General features: G+C 41.3%; 1 protein-coding gene across 3 annotated transcripts in view; it reads right to left on the bottom strand.

The window, feature by feature from the left end:
* The window catches only part of EIF2AK3 (eukaryotic translation initiation factor 2 alpha kinase 3), a 44346-nt gene that overhangs the window by 12104 nt on the left and 18460 nt on the right, over positions 1–13782 (bottom strand). Inside the window, exons 4-12 of one of the 3 annotated variants that reach the window (XM_019553099.1) lie at positions 10647–10881; positions 10218–10380; positions 7446–7583; positions 6782–6904; positions 6047–6267; positions 5601–5710; positions 4120–4242; positions 2760–2909; positions 909–1686 (exon numbers count right to left, since the gene is read on the bottom strand). In XM_019553099.1, the coding sequence (XP_019408644.1) occupies positions 909–1686; positions 2760–2909; positions 4120–4242; positions 5601–5710; positions 6047–6267; positions 6782–6904; positions 7446–7583; positions 10218–10380; positions 10647–10881 (2041 nt within the window). Of the gene's footprint in view, positions 1–908; positions 1687–2759; positions 2910–4119; positions 4243–5600; positions 5714–6046; positions 6268–6781; positions 6905–7445; positions 7584–10217; positions 10381–10646; positions 10882–13782 lie in introns of all 3 variants that reach the window. The other 2 variants (XM_019553097.1, XM_019553098.1) reach the window with 2 other exon arrangements.

Here is a 13782-nt window from a genome sequence, read left to right as displayed (position 1 = left end):
CTGAATAAACATTAACGAAGGCCCACAACACCCCTATAGACGCAGGAGATATTGCCTATGACTGGGTTGTCCAGCTTCAAAGTGGTCAGGAGCTGCACACCACATGAGTCACGACCCTGGGCCACATGCTGCAGGGACAACTTTCCATGTGGGCTCCTGGAGCCCCATCACACACAAGCCCCCTTCTCATCTCTCCCCACCCTGGCCCTGCTGTTGCCACTGGATGGGTGACTCTCTCTACCCTGCCGCTGCCATACAGGCAGTGTTAGCCCACTCGCCCTGCCACTGCCTCCTGAGAAATGCAATCCCCCAACCCTGCTGAATGGGCAGCCCAAGCCTCTCCCCTGCTGTCTGGCTATAGAGCCTACTGGGCTGTCTGTGGCTGTGGTGTCCTGTCCCAGAGAACCCTGTGCTTCTAGCCACCACTACAAAAGCAGGAGCAATGAAAGGAGCAGCAACCAGGCAGGAGTCCACAAGCTGCACATTAGCCCCTTTTAGGTTGGATATAACCTACTTGGACAGCCCTGGTCTACTGCATCTGAAGGAAAGACCTGAGGCAAGTGCTGCTGAAGCTCTAGCCAGGAACACAGTAGAGGGCCGATCACTCGGTGCTGCTTATTATACCACAATGGGTCCTTCGAGTATTTTCAGGGAGACCGCTCTCCTGTGAGCAAGATTAAACGGAGAGGAGTTGACCTGAATGTACATAACTGGAGCTACTGCTGCAATAAGGATAAGCTCCCAGAGGGTGAGAGAGAAAACACCTGCCCGAGGGCACGGTGACAACTGTGATGGGGATTCACCATGCAACAGTGGCATATGCAACTCACTGGAGCACGCTCAATAGTAAAAGATGCAAGAGCTAGATAGCTAACATAAGTTCTACAGCAATCCTTGTCCATACAAACCTTGAGGTCCCTGTGCATTAATCCTTTACTATGGAGAAACTGAACTGCCTCAGCTATCTGCAGGAATATCTGCAAACACTCTGTCCTTTGCCTCTCCTCTATGGAGCATCTTCTGCTCATCCAGTCCTTGAGGTTCTCCTTCCTGCAGAGCTGCATCTGGATGTACAGATACACTTTTGGTGAGGAGGGTTTGACATTTTCTGCAGTTTTTTTAGAAAGGTCCAGGCTTAAACTTGTTGGTCTTGGTGGAGAAATGGACAGAGAGCTTCGTGAAGGAGATTTCCTGTTATCAGAATCTTTTGTATTTGTTGCTTTTTCCTCAGAGAGGCTGTCATCATGGGAAGCATCAATTTTGTTATCTTCCTTAGCAGAAGCATTATCACAGCCAGAATCCTCAAACACAATGGAGGAAGAGGTCCTCTCTCTCAGGCGTACAGTGGCCATAGTTGGAGGACAAAGTTCAAAGGAATGGCCTGGGTCATTCTCATCAGCAATACTGTCCTCCACATCACAGTCTGTAAGTACGCTGTCCTGCAGGTTTAACATTGGATCTCCTGACTTGTGTAAGTCTCTGTTATCAGCAGCAGAGAACTCCAGTGGAGAGAACTGGCTCCCGGATGAATCAGACTGGCCACAAGCTATCCCGACAGAGAAAGATTGAACTCTCTGGGATGAAGTAGTAATAACTTCAATGTGTTCCTTGGAAGAGAATGGCTCTGTTCTTTTTTTAAATGATGGCACATCCATTGTACTGGGAGAACTGAGTAGCCAGTCAGTACTAAAAAAAGAGAAATACAGATCAATACACCAGAAAACTTTATTCTAAATGCATTTCTGCAGACTAATTCTTTGCTATGTTTGCTTAAACATTCCCATTAGGTTTGATAGGAGAAAGAAGCTTGCTAATAACAATTACTAAACTCAGCAAGAGTTACTGCTTCTATCCTTCATTTACATTTCTTACTGAGAACACCATTTTTCCATTATGCTAGAAATATGCTGTGAAGTACTTCATCCAGCAAGCATCTTAAAATGCCCTCAATGAAATTAACAGGCAGCACCTCTGAGCTCCCCACATGCTATCAAGCTTTTCCTGTAGCACAAAGGGATTAAACTATCAGAAGTGTTAAAACTGACATTACAAGCATGATTTTTTGAGGATCCAACTGCAAACTGCTAATGCTGTACAGTAAATTTATTCAACGAACTCCAAAGTTATAATAAGAACTTACTGGTCCATAATCTTTAATTTTTCCCTTTCTACCTTCAGCCAATGTTGTTCCATTTTTCTTTCCCTCTTCTTCATTCTCATTTTTATACTTCTCCTCTCTCATACTCATTTCCATTTTTCTCTCTTGACATTCTGTATACTTTATAAATTTGCCACTACAGGACATGAATTTTATTTCAGTGTAAACTCACTGAACCTACTAATGGATCAAAAAGCACTGTGATCTAAGATAAATCAACCAGTAAAGGAAGTGAACAACCAAGTAGACAGTAGAAGTTCTTTGGAATATGTAGTTTGGAAGCCAAAGTTGGAACGTTTAAAATCACATCAGCAAAAAGCATATAACTTCACAGACTCAAACACTAAAATCAAATAAAGGGCTTTAGGACAATCCCCCTCCCCCACAAGGACCTTAATAACAGGGAAGATGACATAGGATAGAGAAACACTTTACACCGGATATAATATACTTATAATCTGCTATATAACTATGCAACTTTAGATTGAAATAATCATAGCTATCTCTTTTATTGAGTGAACTTTGTATCCTTCTGGTACAGAGCATCAGTTCTCTTAATCTACCATTGAACAATCTCACTTAATAAAACTAAACAAGTTACCCGTCATCTTTTAGCCAGAGTTCATCCATCTTTTCCTGCCATCGCTCAGGTGGTGCCTCTAGCCATGCATTAAAATATCGAACAATGCCCGGGTGCTCGAGTTTAGCCAATGCTTTAACTTCACGCATCACCTTCTCACGAGCCAACTCCCTGGATGGAAAAAAGATTAAATTGTATAAACCAACTGTTTTATGTAGGCATTTTTGCAGATTATCTATGCATTAGAGATGAACCCATAACAGACTATGCCAGTATGGACTGTCTTAGTGGTGGTGCTCTGGACGAGCATAAGACATGTCTGTTTTCAAGTCCCCGGTCTTACTCTACAGGACAAGGCGCATTGTAGGGGCAGCTATGCTTAGGCCTTATAAACACACCTAGCATTTTCTCTCTCAACTAAAGGATGACAAAGGGTGAGACTAAGTATGTCTCATCTTGTTTCTGTTTGTTTATGGGGACAGCAGATCTCTCTCTCTCACACACACACACACACACACACACACACAGTTAAACCATGCTAGCATCAAGGACATTAAATGGCAAGTGCCCTCTCTAGAGCCACTGTTCCCTCAATTCTGTTCATCCTCATCATGGGACCAGAAAATACAACATTTGTAGTAAAAAAAAATCTAAAAAGTTAGTTTAGATAGTATTTGCACAACAGAACTCTGTAAGAGCAAGTCATGATTATCCTAAATTTACAGGTATGGAATTACAGCTCTCTTAACAATTTAAAAAGTGCTTCATTTAAGAGTTTTCCCCTTGCTCTACTGGCCTGCCTCTTGCTGCTCTAACTTGAGATTTCCAGAAGTAGTCTCCCATCTCATACTAAAAGGAAGTGCTGTAATCTCTGTGTAGGTTAATTCAGCAGCTTGACTTGACCACCTAAGGCTGAAAGAAAGGCAGGGGTTGTGGAACCAGAAAATGAAACAAATTAAGAATCAGAAAAGTGAGCTATGGGGAGAAAAGGGGCAGGGGAGAGAAAAAAGGTGAAGCAGAAAGTTAGGAGAAGATGGGGAAAAGCAAGCAAATTAGTAGTGCTGAAAATAAAAGGTCCCATTCCCAAAGGCTCCATTCTTCATGGAGTTTGACAGTTCTCATGCAGCACCACCATCTTCTCAAGGATCCTACTGCAAAAGCAGGTCCTGACAGTACTTCACAGTTGTAGGCAAAAGGGCCAGCACTCTGTTGGAGTACATAAGTCAACTCTGATGCCAGGACTCAATCAGGTTAAAGCCTAATAAAAACTGCTTTATTTATCCTCATCTAATGAGGTCCAGGTGATCAGCTGAGCTGCTCATAACAGTACAAGTCTGGAACCCACAGTTTATTAACTTTTATGAAAAAGCTTGGTCATTACCTGTTAGGTAGACGGATCCTTTTGATAGCATAGTTACAATCATCTACTTTGTTTCTGGCTTCAAAGACTACTCCAAATCCTCCGCGACCCAGACACTGAATTGGTTCAAAATCTGTTAGATATCTGAAAAGAAATCAACTAGTTAGCGAGTATCTGGGAGGGGGGGGGAAGCCAACCAAAGCAGGACTGACTCCAAGATACTAGGCAAGCCACTTCACCTCTCTGCGCCTTGGCTTGTCCTTTCTCACCTTACCTTGTCAATGGGAAACTGAAAGCTCATGAGAGTAAAGACTGACTTAATACATTATGTGCCTGTATAGTGCTTAGCATAGCCCCTAATTTCAACCACAACCTATATGAGATACTGCTATACAAACAAATCACACACACTTTCCAGAGTATTACATTTCTGCTTACTGTGAATGTTAGACTTTTAGTGTAAGTTTTCATTTCATCACGTACAGCCAAACCAGGGTCAGTTTTCTCAGTAGTTTCTATAGACTCCCCCCCCCCAAAAGTGGCCATTTTCTCAAAATGCTTTTTGTTGCAAGATCTCCTCCACACACAACTCCTTCTAAATACAAAAACCAACCATTTCCCTCTTCCTTCCAGTCCTTATTTGAGAGGCTCCAGTTCTTAACTGTAGTAGGTTATGGCATTCCAATAATGCAACCTCCTTTTTCCATTAGTCCACGTTTTCTACAGATAACATATTTCCCTGCTATGTGTTTTTAGTGCTCTTCAAAAACAACAGCAGAGCTGCTTACAGTATGTCTCAAAACACCTGTTCCACCTTCCAGATTAAAGCAACATCTGGCTCCTTCTCACTATAATTCATAAACACATTAACAGGCTCTCCTGGTAAACACTGATATGAAGACTTCAAGGATCTTTTTATCATTTCAGTCCAGGCAGCCAGGGCTGTCTCATGATGGGTGAGGGAGCAAATCGAGGCAACTGCCCTGGGTCCCGCACTTTGGGGGACCCCACAGAGCTGGGCAGAGAGGCCGTGGCTGCCCTGTTTGAAGTTTAGCCCGCCCACCCGCCTGGCAGGTTGGACAGCTCTTTGCCTGTTCTGGCCAGAAGTTCTGGCTGCCACCCCTCCCACTGCATCCGGTGTGCCAGAGCTTTTGCTCCCTGGTGTAAGTGTGCTATGGGATGGGAGCCCCACGCAGGCTGCTTTGCCCCAGGCCCCACACCCTCCTGGGATCGTCTCTGCAGGCAGCTATCATTAGACTATCACATACAAATGGTATATGATCACCTGATGAGTGCTTAGAATGACCATAACTGCAGCCTCCCACTGATAATGCAGAGCTAAGGCCCAAAGTTTATGAGCTGCATTAACATCTGTCAGTTTTCATATGGGACAGAAAAACTAGAGCAGGTAAGAATCAATGATAGAATCTGCTGGACAGAACTAGTTCTCACATGGACTAGTGCTTCGATTATTCTGTTGAACTGGGATGAATGAATCTCACCTTGACACATATCCTGAGTTCTTAATGTCACTCCAGCTGTTATCTTTACTCTCACCACCAATTGACTCATATTTATTATCAGTCTGACATTGTGTTTCTGATTCCTTCCGCTGCTGACAAGAGTTAAAAAAACAAGTCCTTTACACTACCAAGAAAAACAGAGACTACCTTATACTGCTAAGCATACAGATGGGAAAAAAAAAAAAATCAATAAACATTTCTAAAGACTGCAAAAATGACTAAAACAATCTATTTACTTCATGCAGTTACTAAGCAAATCTTATATCCTACAGCCAATGGCTTTCTTTAAATCAGTTTTAAAAAGCAAGTTTTCTTTCCCTAATTTCATTAATAATTTACTTACATATCTGTACACTTAAGCCTGAAACCAAGAGAAAAGCCTAGCAAAGACTGATTAAGTAACAGGATTAAAATAAGATGCTTACTCTGCTATGAGGATGGGGATGGAAGAGTCTGCGTACAATGAAAGTTGTGGCCGCAATGCAGAATAAAATGGTGCCAATTATTTCTTTCCACCAATGCAGAAGCAGAACAGGATCTTTCTTACGGATATTCTTGTAGTTCATATTATCAAAAAACCTAATAGTGATCTGAGTGCTTCGTTTGTTCCTCTCTGTTTTGTGATAGGGCAAATAATAACCATTGTCTTTGTTTAAAAGAAAAAGAATACAAAGTTTATTTACACCAAACTATTATGAAATTCTATTTGTGGACAAACAAGTTTGTCCTTAGTGTTGTAAAACACTGCACCAGAGAAGTATTTTAAGAAGTATTGTTATTTATTAAAACAAATATACTGTACTATCTATTTATACATACCCTGATTTAAAAAAAATGGCAATCTTGAAGAAATTTAAGCAATCAAACTCTATACAAGTTCAGTTACCTAAATCCATAAACTCTATAACCTACCAGGTTTCCTTTGCAGAATTTATGAACCCTGTATGCTTGACTATTGCAGAATTCAGTGCATGCATTTTCCCCCTAACTATCATTTGCTCAATGGTTCAGAAGATCAAGTGTTTATCGTACTTAACAATTAAGATTAAAAAAAGAATGTTTATTGAACTTTATATATAAAAACTGACCCACTTTCTGGTCTGTTTCAGGTGCATTAATTCATGCATCAAGAGGTACCAAAACTTGCTACTGACACATACCATATGGATACTGTAGAACCGAAAGTGCTCCGTTACTGTACTCTTCATGAGAATATTTGTCATTGCTGAGACATTTATCAAATTCATCAGACCCCACCAATACAGGAGTCCTGGAGGGAGAATCTAGTCAGAGAAAGAAAAATTCTTTTTACAGAGCCATGAATGTCAAAAACCCTTTCTGCCGTCTCCTCACTATAATTCTTTCCTTGAAAATTCCAATTGTGCAGCAACAGAAAAATACAAATTAAAAAAAAAATGAATAGTTGCGCAAATAAAATAGTAACCAGGAGATACATTTCTAAAAAAGTCATTGTTTCCAGAACTAAACCAAACAAAATCTATACACCAATTCACAAGTCAAATACATGAAATTTGTGACACTGAAAATATATTTTTCATTTCTGATGGGACTAGAACATCCTCTTTTGATTTAGAGGCAGTGGAAGATTTGACTACTAAAAAATGACTGTCACTACCTATAACGAAGCAAAGATGTTTTTAAGACTAAAAGACTTAATAAAGCACAAAAGTGGATTCTGAAGTAGTTCACAATCATCACATCTGAGCTGGAAGGCCGTGTCTACAGTTTAAGGAGATCACACTAAGTGAACTGTCTTTTCAAAGGAGATGGCGACAACATGAAGACTTTGAGATTGTTACTTACGAATTAGAGGCTTCCACTTAATTTTGGGCAGAGGGATAATTGCATTGTCGTTCCTGGATTCCAGAGCCTTTGGGTTGGTTGGGAACTTTTCAGAAATTCTGACTGAGGACTGAAGGTACAGCTGGCCTCTATACATTCCTGAGTAATAAACCAGAGAGCATATTTGCCTTAAGATTTAGCTCCTTCCTCAGTACCAAGTTGCACAATTAGGACTGTAGTTTTAAGACTCCTAGCATTTCAAGAGAGAAAATGGAGGACTTAAAGAACAACTCCATAATGCTCAAGTGAATTTTCCCTTCAGAAGCAGAGAAATGATTATCCAATTATTACTCATTCTGTGCTCCTCAGACAAGCACAGCTTGGGAGTTATGCATGTGATACACAGTCTGTTTTGCTGTGTAACTTGGCTGCACTGTATGTTTTGCTTCCTCCCATCCCCCCCTTACTGTGTCCAGACCCTTTGTCTTAAGTTTCCCTCTGAGGAACCTGTGGAACCAGTTTGGTGAGTGGTCACTTCACCAGGGGTTGCTGACCACTCTTGAAATGCTTAGTCTGCATGAGCGGGGTTCATATAATGCCTGGTTCTGATTGGAACCACATGATGGGGTCAAAAAAGGTTATTTAAGGGTCATGCCACCTGGTCTGGGGTCTCTCTTCCTCCAGCAGGCATCTTGGAACAAACTAAAGCAGGGGCCTCAGGCTACCATCTGCCTGACTCAGTGAGTATGCCTGAAGACTAGTTAGGAAGTTAGATCCAAGTAGTTCAGACACGTATGAAAAGGGTCACTCAACTCAATATTTGATGAAAGGCTCAAAACATTGTTTCATTCCAGACATTTTTCTTTTACTATTCCTCTGTCCTGTACCCCACTTCCCCATTCTCTCCCTCTTTGATCAATAAAAGCTGACTTAGCATGCCTGGCTATGAATCTGAGAGGAGAAGGGTGAGACAAGCTTTTATAGCTCCCTTTGCTTGGCTAGCTACGGTGGGCTTGGCATTTTTACTTTCCTATGGTACAGGAGACTACTTTTGAATGCTTCAGGCTAAAAAATGCACCCCGAAACACCATGGTGGGCTAAGCAACTCCAAGGTCTACTGGGTCTGTGTACCCCAGGCTGCACAGAGACGTAACAGAGCCCAGTGCCCGGGTGGTGGCAGCATTACTGCAGGCTTACAGGGTCTCCAGGAAGGGGGTCGGCTGGACATAGGCGCCCCATGGGAGACTCTCGAAGTGTGGTTTTGGGCCAGGCAGCTCAGCATAGTAGCAGCCCCTACTGCCCCACCACAATGCAGCTACTGTGCAGAGAGCCCCATTGTGAAGAGTATGTAGTTCCTTTTAAGTAAATAAAGCATTTCAAGGGAGTCTCACTCAAAGAAACAAGTACTATGTACTTAACACTTGGAGAAGGTGTTATCTACACTGAAAGCTAGAAAAAAATATGCATCACTAACGTAAAAGAGTTGCACATCATCACAACCAAGCATTATTTGCACAGTGAGCCTACTCCCTCTTTCTGAAGCACCCTTTTGGGGCTTAATACCATATTTTTAAGCATGCCAATTAAACTGGAAGTGCTTCAGATGTAGTCTTGATTCTGCCCTTAAAAACTATGATGTGTGGACCTCCATTCTGGTGAGAAGAGTAATAATAGTGTTAAGCATGGTGTCTACAGAAATTAAACGATTAATACAAACACAGCAGGGAAGCACATTTATCCACCGTGCAGCAGTGGCAGAAAGATTTAAGGGGAAAAAAAGCACAATTCTTCCTGTTGCCCTCTTTTATATATAGTGACTCTGTCACAGTGGTCAGTGTAAAAAATTGATTTAATATGATGAAGACTAGGGATCTGAAAAGGACAGAAGTCCATATTGAACAAGAATGCTGCTTCTCGTTACCTAAATCCTAGCTTTAAAATAGTTTCAGAATTCTATAAATAGCTCCTAAATAACAAGATACATGTAAGTATATATTTTAGTCAAAATGGGAAAGCATTTTGAACGTGTGGCATCTTTCTTTCATTTTGAACAAAATATTTAACTAAAAACCCCATAGCCTTACACCAAAACTTTTTTCTCCTTAGGCAAGTCGAAATAATCAAATGAGTTATTTATACAACTGCTAGGAGCTTACATGAATTGTCCACATTAATTAGAGCAGGGCAATGGTAGCTACATTTTCTCCATAGAGTTTTTGCACAAAGTTTTCAGTAAATTTGATACAATTAAGCTCATGCCTTCTAGCACTCTTGTTTCCACAAACTTGCTAGTCAAGAATCTCACTGTTTTACTGATGCAGCAAATTTTAAAAAGAAGCAAAAATTATTCACAGACTGCACATTTCAGATCTGGAACAGTATTTCTGCACCAAGAACCAGATCTTAAAAATTCTGCTCATCCAGCCAAGAGAAAAAAAATCAGCATGGTAATAACTAAACCAAATGCGACTGTTAGTCATTAAAAAAAAAAATCATCAAAGTGAGAACTAGAACAAAGATAATTAACTACTGGAACAAACTAGGAAGGGAAGCAGTGCCCTCTCCATTTGTTGACCTCTTCAAATAAAGACTTCTGAAAGGTATGCTTTAGCTAAATGCCAAGTTATTGGGCTCAGTACAAGATTTACTAGTAAAAGGGTCTGTGCTATATATAGTATTTGAGTAGGTAACCTAACAGGGTCTTCTCACCTCAATCCATGGCTTTTAAGCAACCCATTTGCTGTGGCTTTGCTAGGGCAAGAAGGTAACAATAAAAGGCATTAGGCATCTCACCTAAATAGACACTGGATTCTGTGGCTCCCCTGGCAGCTTCCACAAAATCCTCCTCATCTTCTAGGATGTCACTGTCAGAGCTGTAACTTGTATCATCAAAGAGACTGATTGGAACAACCTTGCCATCTTTAACCAGCCATGCCGAAGCAATTGGAGTGCAAAACTGAAGGAGTATGAAAAGGGTAGTTTTAAAATTTACTTCTTAAATTAACCCAAGATTTGCTCTAAGAAACACTTACCCTTGGAGCCCCTGGTTCAATTTGCAATTGATCAACAAGCCAAAAATACAAAAATTAAATAAAAAATGTATAGGGAGACATGCAACTTTTAACCTGGACAGATGTCTGCTAATTCAAGATGCATGACATTTTCCTATAAGGCTGTAAAACTTCAATTGCTATACATTTAATTCTTTGCCATCTTCAGTACCTGGTATTCCCATTCCAGATGTCCTCCCTGTTTATTAAAAGCCATAACCTTCCAGTCGGCTACTGAGACCTTTATCACTGTATCCTTCATCACAGCCTCCTGCTCCTCCACATCCGAAATGATTTTAGTCTCTTCTTTGTTTATACTTGATTTAAAATTGCTCTCAATATATCCCACTCTAGATTCGATGTCTGGGACATAGTGCAGTTCAAAGTGACCAACGCTAAAATTCCACCTTAAAGTTAAAAAGAAAAAAGGTTTCTGGAAACAAGGTTTAAAAGGGAGCCCCAACCCTCCCCACCTCCAGCTGAGATATATGGAAATGAAATTGAGGTAATCCCATTGCATTACTAATTGTGATACTCTGCTGAACTACCCTTGCACCACTAGAGGGAGTGTTAACACATCGAACAGGGCTATTTCCAAAGTGCAAACCACAAAGGCAGTGCAGAATCAGTGCAGTTTCAATCCAAAATGTTATATTAAAAAGTTAAAGACAGTCAGCTAAGCAGGATTAGTGGTTTTAGAGGTAAATTTTGGTTTACTGGGCAAGAAATCAAGCACTAAGGACTGGAGTATCAGTTGCATAAGAACTACTGTAATTGTATATCAAACAAAATCTTGTCTAGCTGCTAACAACAACAAATACACCACAGTTTAAGATGGAGTATTTTAAAATAAACTCTCTCACTTACATAACTGCTTTCCTTACATATCAAGAAATACCAAACTAAAACTAATGAAAAGAAACAAAAAATTAAAGGCATGGGTCTTACTGAAACAGGGTTTCAACATAACCAGAACGCCTCATCCCTCGTGCCCTAACCCAGGGGTTCCCAGCCTTTTTGTAGTTCGTGGACCGGCAAACTGACTGTCACACTGTGGAGCAGAGCCAACTATTTTCTATATTTAGTATAAAAAGGGTTGGCTGCCACTCCACAGTATGCTGGTCACTTCCGGACTTCCAGTCTGGCAGCCAACCCTCCTGCGGACCAGCAGCCAACCCTTCGCAGCCCAGGGGTTGGGAACCTCCGCTCTAACCTATATAGAAAAGGGTTCAATTTTTACTATAGTTTTGACAACAGACTACATCAGCAAAGTCAGGCTGGTTAGTGTCCTGAATAAGGCTGGGTCTTGGATACTAGGGGTGTGTGAAGCGGGCAGTATTCAATTTGGATTCGGACCGATTCAGGGGACAGTGATTTGATTCACTGATTCAGATCACTGCCCCGATTCGATCTGGCCAAATCTGAAGATTCAATTCCGATTCAGAGAATCAGCGATTCGGCCACAGACACAGCTTTATATTTTTTCTATGTACCTCAATGTACCAGGCGTGGCTCGTGAAAGCCGAGATGGTATGGGAGGGAGGGTCTGCTGCCAAGCGTGCGGGGGATCCCCCCCAGCTTGCCATTTGGCCATGGGGGGACCCCAGGTGCCTCCCCAGACCCAGGAGGCACCAGTTGCCGAGCAGGGGGGTGCCCTGCGTGCTTAGCAGCAGACTCAGAAGTGGATCAGAAGTACTGAGCGCGCACACCATCTCAGAGCCATGCCTGTTACCTCGAGGTACACAGAAAAAAACATATAAAGCTGTGTCTATGACCAAATTGTCGAATGTCTCCAATTGAATCGGAGGCTTCAGAGAGATTAACGGGTCTCCTGATTCGATTCTGATTTGGAGATTTGGCTGCCAAACCGGGCCAAATCTATTCCGAATTGAATCAGCGACCGAAGCTTCACACAGCTCTACTGGATACCAGAGATCTTCTATATTTTACAAAGGTAGAAATATTAAGAACTATATTTATAAATAGACAGAAGTATTTTTCTAATATTTATGTTATGGAGACTATGCTATGTCAATCAGGATATACACAGCAGACACTAATATGTGGGCACCGGGTTTGTTTTGAATGACAAAGGGGGGAAGTATATATTCATGAGTAACAATACATCTGGTTGTCCAAAGATTCCTAAGACCATTCTGTCAACTTAGCAGGAGTCAAGGGCCAGCACACACACACACACATATATATATATATATAGAAGAGAGGTAAAAGATATATATATGTTTCTTTTACCTCTCTTCTCTTATAAGCTGGTCTTTCCTTAGCTAACCTGAAAGATCTCATAATCATCACCCCAGAGCTGCAATATTACCAGGAAAATAATCTCTTTACTTTTTCCCTGCTAATGACAGAAGAACTTAGATGAATCAGATATGACATTGAATCCTGGAAAACAATGGTGTTGGCAGGAAAGTAAAGTTCTAACAGCTGCATTATACTTTGTTACTGTATCTTTCCTTGCCACTGCCAATCTCAGAGAAGCCACAGTAAACCAGACTCCCACTCAGAATGATGGAACTTCTTAATTGATCAGACTGGGAGATTTAGACCAACCCTGGGTTTCCAAAACTTCTAAGCACACTGCAGAGTACCTGTGCCAACCACTAAGAATTCTGGCCATGTAGAAGGGACTGCACTTTAAGCTAACTAGCTGGGGGATATTTACTGGGTTTTTTATGAGAAATAACTAGCCTTTTATATTGTACTTTGAAATTTTAATTTTAAATGTATGGAATAGGTGCCTATAGATGTTTTATAAAATGCTTTGTAAGAAGTGAAGTGACGCTGTAGTAGGGTTCAGAAATGAGCAACAAAAATAAAGGGATCTGAGAATGGGTCATACAAGAATACGCTAACAAAATTATGTGTTTTCAGTTTAAAGAAATTGCACTTTAAGTGAGAGATGCAAACACTGAGTATATTTCCAAAGTGATAACTAAAGAAAAGAGGTAAGATAAGAACACTGGTAATAAATAACAGAATTAACCCAACAGCAACATGCTTCAGTGTAAACACACAGACCAAACAGCACCCACTACAGCCCAGCCCAGACCAACGAGCGAAGCGAACAAACAGGTAAGAGATAGGGGCCAGGGTAACGCTGGGACTAGGGAGTCAATACAAACATCCTCAGGAGGCCTCAAATGCCTCTACACAAACGCTCGTAGTATGGGTAACAAGCAGGAGGAACTCACCCTCCTGCTGGCTGACACCAGCCTGGACATAGTGGGGATTAACGGAAACGTGGTGGGACGCAATGCATGATTGGGCAGTGAATGTCAAGGGCT

Source organism: Crocodylus porosus, unplaced genomic scaffold (genome assembly GCF_001723895.1).
Source record: "Crocodylus porosus isolate Cpor-Errol unplaced genomic scaffold, CroPor_comp1, whole genome shotgun sequence".
Lineage (NCBI taxonomy): Eukaryota > Metazoa > Chordata > Crocodylia > Crocodylidae > Crocodylus > Crocodylus porosus.
The sequence above is the reverse complement of the archived record's forward strand: the minus strand, read 5'-3'. Positions and strand labels throughout refer to the sequence as shown.